The sequence below is a fragment of the Phacochoerus africanus genome, chromosome 1 (assembly GCF_016906955.1).
Source record: "Phacochoerus africanus isolate WHEZ1 chromosome 1, ROS_Pafr_v1, whole genome shotgun sequence".
NCBI lineage: Eukaryota > Metazoa > Chordata > Mammalia > Artiodactyla > Suidae > Phacochoerus > Phacochoerus africanus.
In genome coordinates, this window is record NC_062544.1 from 273,743,353 (window position 1) to 273,748,298 (window position 4,946).

General features: G+C 37.8%; 1 protein-coding gene across 1 annotated transcript; it reads right to left on the reverse strand.

Annotated features, from left to right (window-relative positions):
- Positions 1 to 1,329: 1,329 nt before the first annotated feature.
- LOC125135306 (keratin-associated protein 24-1) lies at positions 1,330 to 2,959 on the reverse strand. Its single transcript, XM_047795307.1, has one exon. The coding sequence runs from the start codon at positions 2,939 to 2,941 to the stop codon at positions 2,180 to 2,182; it is 762 nt and encodes a 253-aa protein (XP_047651263.1). The 5' UTR covers positions 2,942 to 2,959; the 3' UTR covers positions 1,330 to 2,179.
- Positions 2,960 to 4,946: the final 1,987 nt, after the last annotated feature.

Here is a 4,946-nt window from a genome sequence, read left to right on the forward strand (position 1 = left end):
TTCTATCCAATATATTTAATCAACTGTTTTATATTTGTTTCCCAATTTTTCTCATTAAGGAGCTTTTTTTGCTTTTCTTCTATCAAGGTAGACTATACTTTTCTCAAATTTATCTCTTACCCCACATCCTTTTTCCTCCCTCCTTGCATTCTCATGTCCAAGTCTCTTCACCATTGAGGCATGGCTCAAATGCCTTTTCTTCCCCCAAGTATTCTTTCATCCTTTTAGTTAGAGTCCTTCCTCTGATTTATTTTATATGGTACTTAAAATGTTTGAGACAGTATTATGTTTGTTACAGTATATTACTTTGAATAGTTCTCGAGAACAGGATCTATAAATCCTGACATCCCCAAAGAATCTCATTCAACACTTTGAAAAATGGGTTTTCTACTAAAGTTTTTAAAGAGAAAGAATGTGTGTTTAGTTTAGACAATGGAATACTCAGCTGGGACACACAGTATTTACTTTCAAATACTCGAACACCTGTCCTATGTTAGAAATGAAACTGGCCTTATATGGTCAATGGATGGTTGCTAAGGACATGTGGATTTTTCTCAATATAAAGAAGAAATTTTCAATGAAGAGAATTCTCTGAAAATAGTGAACTCACAAAGGAGTCACTTCATGTCCATGTTCACTCAGGATTGATACATCGATAGCCTTTCTGCAAGCCTTTCTATAGAGCAGAGCTTCTGAATGAATAAATAAAATGATGGTCCCATTTGTATGCTTCATGAGTTTTAATGTTAGTCATTGACTATTGATATTGATAATCCTTCCAAATCTTTCCACTCTCCAATTACACACTTCTCCAGGGGTCATTTTATTTGACTTTAGACATGGTTTGCTTTTTATTTATAAAAACCTTAGGATAGATGCTGATTTTTTTGTGACTGAGATGGATGATTTTACTTTCAGTTTTTAGAAAACTTTTTAGAGGTTACATCACTTCTCAGAGAGTTCAAGATTAAATTTATTCCAAAGTCCAAATCTTGTCAACAAAATTAATAAATACAAATATTGTGCAGGGAAGTATACCTATATTTAATGCTTTATATAGCTTTTATCAAATTGATTTATTTTACAATTTTCCCCAAATTTCCCTATATAATAACCAATCACAAACAGTCTAAGAAATACCACTTAATGTGTTAAAAATAGAACAAAACAAAACAAAGTCCTGGGAATTCATAGTCTATCTTGTTTATATTTTTAATTAGGCTACAAACTAAATAGCAGGAAACCAGGGCTTCAAAGGGATTATGCATATTGTCCAATGCAATGATAAAACTTTAGTGAATATGAAATAAAGCAAAACTAAAATCATTATTTCCTAGTACAAATTTGTTTATTAACTATAAACCAAGACTGTTTTGGCAACCTGAAAGCAATAAATCAACAGGGAAGAATTTTAGCAGAATCAGGAACATAGATTATTACTGATCATGAAGCATCTATAAAAGGATTTTGTCATTCTTTTAGTAAAAGATGTTTGTGTTTCTGCTGTTTCTGAGGCTTTCTCTTAGGCATTGAGAACAAAAGCTGAGTGCCAGGCAATCCTATGCGCTGTGGCTTGTTCGGAAGAGAAGGTTGGTGGAAGGTCTTCTGATTTTGAACTCTAGTTGGATGTTGCTGCTTGCCCATCCTTGCATTCTGGCAGGAGGGGAAGGATGAATTTGCTCAACTCAGGATGTTTAAGATGATATTATCTCTCAGCTTATTAGCAGGATGCTAGTTAGGCAACTGGCAAAATTACTGATAAAAAGCAAAACAATCTTTAGAGGGGGTGCTAGAATCACCAGTTACACCAAGGAGGCTCCATTTCATCAAGAAAAGTTGAAAACAGTCACACTATCAGACAAGTGATGGCCAAAACATGAAAGCTGCATTGCTCTGTATTTCATGTGGAATCTCTTCAGTGTGTCTGTCACATGCAATCTCAGAAATAATGATAGTACCCACAGGATCAGCCTTCAACACAAAGGGCATTAAGAGAGCAACAAAAAAGCTAGCTAGTAGATGGTAATGGTTGTGGTTAAGTCCTGAAGTTATATTTGAGGTTAATAGAACTTGATTCTTAAGACGTGAAGTGATTCACCAGAATTATCGGAGAGGGTGACAACTTGGTAGAATCTGCCCCATTGGACAGTTTCTGGCAGCTGTGAATGCCATAAGTTGATCAATAGCAATTCAGAGGTCTGCAACCACTGCATAAATACCTCAGAGGAGGAAAGGTACTTGGTATACAGCTCAGAGATTGAAGGTTTCTTGAAAAATAGCTCAGTGGTGGGCAGCTTATGTACGGATAGCTTGGATATTGGTAATGTCTTATAAAATAGTGTGGGGATTGGCAGCTGTTGGCAATACAACACAATGGTGAGAAGCCACTAGGAATGAAGCCAAGATTTTGGTGGCTTCTATACCCCAAACTACTCAGTCTGTAGTGGTTTAGGGGCCAGAAACTCTTGGATAAGCAGTTAAGTTGCCCAAAGCATTTGAAGCCACTGCTGAGGGTCTGGCAAGCTTTGGACGTACCTTGGCTGGGTATGGAGCAGTCTGATACATACCCCTGGGTCTGAGTGCACGTGTTGCAGCTGGCGTTGGCTCTGATGTTGGTGGTTTCACAGGCACTGTGGCTTTTGTCCACTGTTGGAGAGTTGCAGGGCACAGAGGTATTTGATTGGTCACAACTTGTGGTGCAGGTCTTGGGTTCGCAGTTGGGAGATTCACAGCTTGGTGCCTCGTCTTGAGTTTCCTGACAGTTATCCAGGAGCCAGAGGTTTCCTTGGTAGCTGCTGGGTAAGCCGAGCCTAAAGGTGGGGCTTACATCACTGGAGTAAAATGCAACAGAAGTAGTCACCGGGATATAGCAGTGAGTTCTGTAGGATGTGACACTGCAATCCCCAGGACAGCCCAGGAGAGACATGGAGCCTGCGTGCATGCTCAGTGACGGTGGTGAAGTTATGGTGAGGCTGTGGCCTGATGACCTTTTATATCTTCCCTGGCCATTGTTTGCTTCTTCTTCCTTCTCCCTGCCTTGGACAATAACACAGCAACATTTGATTAGTGTGTTGTTTAGCTACAGCTGCTGTCTGCATGCTCATAAAAAAAAAATAAGTTTATTTTGAGTCCTCAGAGTATCTATAATCATCACTTTGACCATCACCCATCCCTCATCATCTGTAGACCATGACTTTGGTGACTAGCGATTTCAATGTTAATAGGCAAACTCTCCTGCGTCAATCAATGGTAAACAAGAGATCAGGTGTCTATGGATTTCTTCAGCAGGATTATTAAAAGGTTAATGAAGATTCAAGTAAAATAAAGCACTCGAGCTTTTCCACTCTTTTGACCACTGCAAAATACTGCATGGTTTGATCTTATACTCTAAGCCAAGCCCTTGGACTGTCTCCACATCATTGCTCAAAAGAGAGTATAAGGCATTGAATTGTTGAGAAAGAATTGCTTCCCCCAATAAGGACTTAATTGTGACAGTTCTTGTACTGGTGATAACTTCTCATCAGTTTGGAAAATTCTATTTGTAAGACTTGCAGCAATCCCAGTGAGACATTACGACCTACACGAGGCCAGAAATGAACTTGTTCCCAGGGGTCAGTGGTTGCTAAGTAACCAAGATTTCTATGAGATCTGTTTCTTAAAGAGTTTCTACAACATGTAATATCAAAGAAGGCCAGTTTCTGAAAATTGCACCTTCCTAATTGATGGAAATTATACATTATATACTCCATTGTCTCTGTTATAAAACCCAATTGCTGTCAGATGTAGAACATTTTTCTACATTGCTCCCAAAATAAGTTTTACTTATTCCTGATTTGCTTTTTTTTTTTTCCACATGGACTTTAATCCTGTGTTGAAGAATATAGTTATTTTTGGTTTATATCCACAAAAGGGAACGGCTCTGCTTAAAATTTTTATTTGAATAACATGTACAGTTATTATAGGCACTATACATGTTAAATAACACTTTTCACTCCTTATGGTGAAGGCTGAAGGAATTTTTTTAAAAGATTTTAATTTAAATGAAAGAATGCGTACTTTGTTCTTAAAAATATAAACTGTAATTCATACTTACAGCCTATATTGGATCGGAAATGGCAATGCATTTATTAACAGTGATGTGTTCAGACAGAGGACAGCAGCAACTTCTTAAGGACAAGCTATAGGGTTAGTTTTTAAATGATACTGTCTTCACAGAAGACAATTAGATTTCTTTCCCTGCTTTCTGCTTCTCAGCTATATTTTTTTAAAGCACATCAATTTAAAGCTACAGGTATTTTCCAAACTTCATTTTTTAATTTGAATTTTCCCAATGTGTCTCTCAGTAGATATTTGATAAGTACTGGGTTTAGTCTATGAGTGACTATTAAACACATTTTGCTGTCCTGTGAATGTGTCTCAGGTGAGACGGGTCAGAATCAGGGAGCCCTATTTTTCGCAAATTGTTTGGCTATAGATTGTCCTGGGGTTCCATGCAGAAATGTTCAGTCCTCAGGCAGGCAAAATAGGAAATAAAATACACAAGACCGTTCATGGCCTCCATGTAAATGCTGGAGAGGGTGTGGACAATAGGAAACACGCCTAATGGGAATGTGAATTGGCACAGCTACCACGAAGAACAATGTGGAGGTTCTTTAAAAAATAAAAATAGAGTTACCACATAAGTAGGTTATCCCACTCCTGAGCATCTATCTGGAGAAAACTCTAATTTAAAAAGTTATGCTCACCCTGGTGTCCATAGCAGCACTGTTTACAAGATATGGAAACAACTTAAATGTCCCCGGACAGTGGAATGGATAAAGAAGATGGGGTACCTATATACAGTGAAATATTACTCAGCCATAGAAAAGAATGAAATGATGTCATTTGCATCAACATGGATGGACTTAGAGATTATTATGCTAAGTGAAGTAAGTCAGACAGAGAAA

Excerpts from the sequence above, each read along its gene's own strand:
- LOC125135306 (XM_047795307.1), bottom strand. The coding sequence starts at position 2,941 with ATGCACGCAGGCTCCATGTCTCTCCTGGGCTGTCCTGGGGATTGCAGT.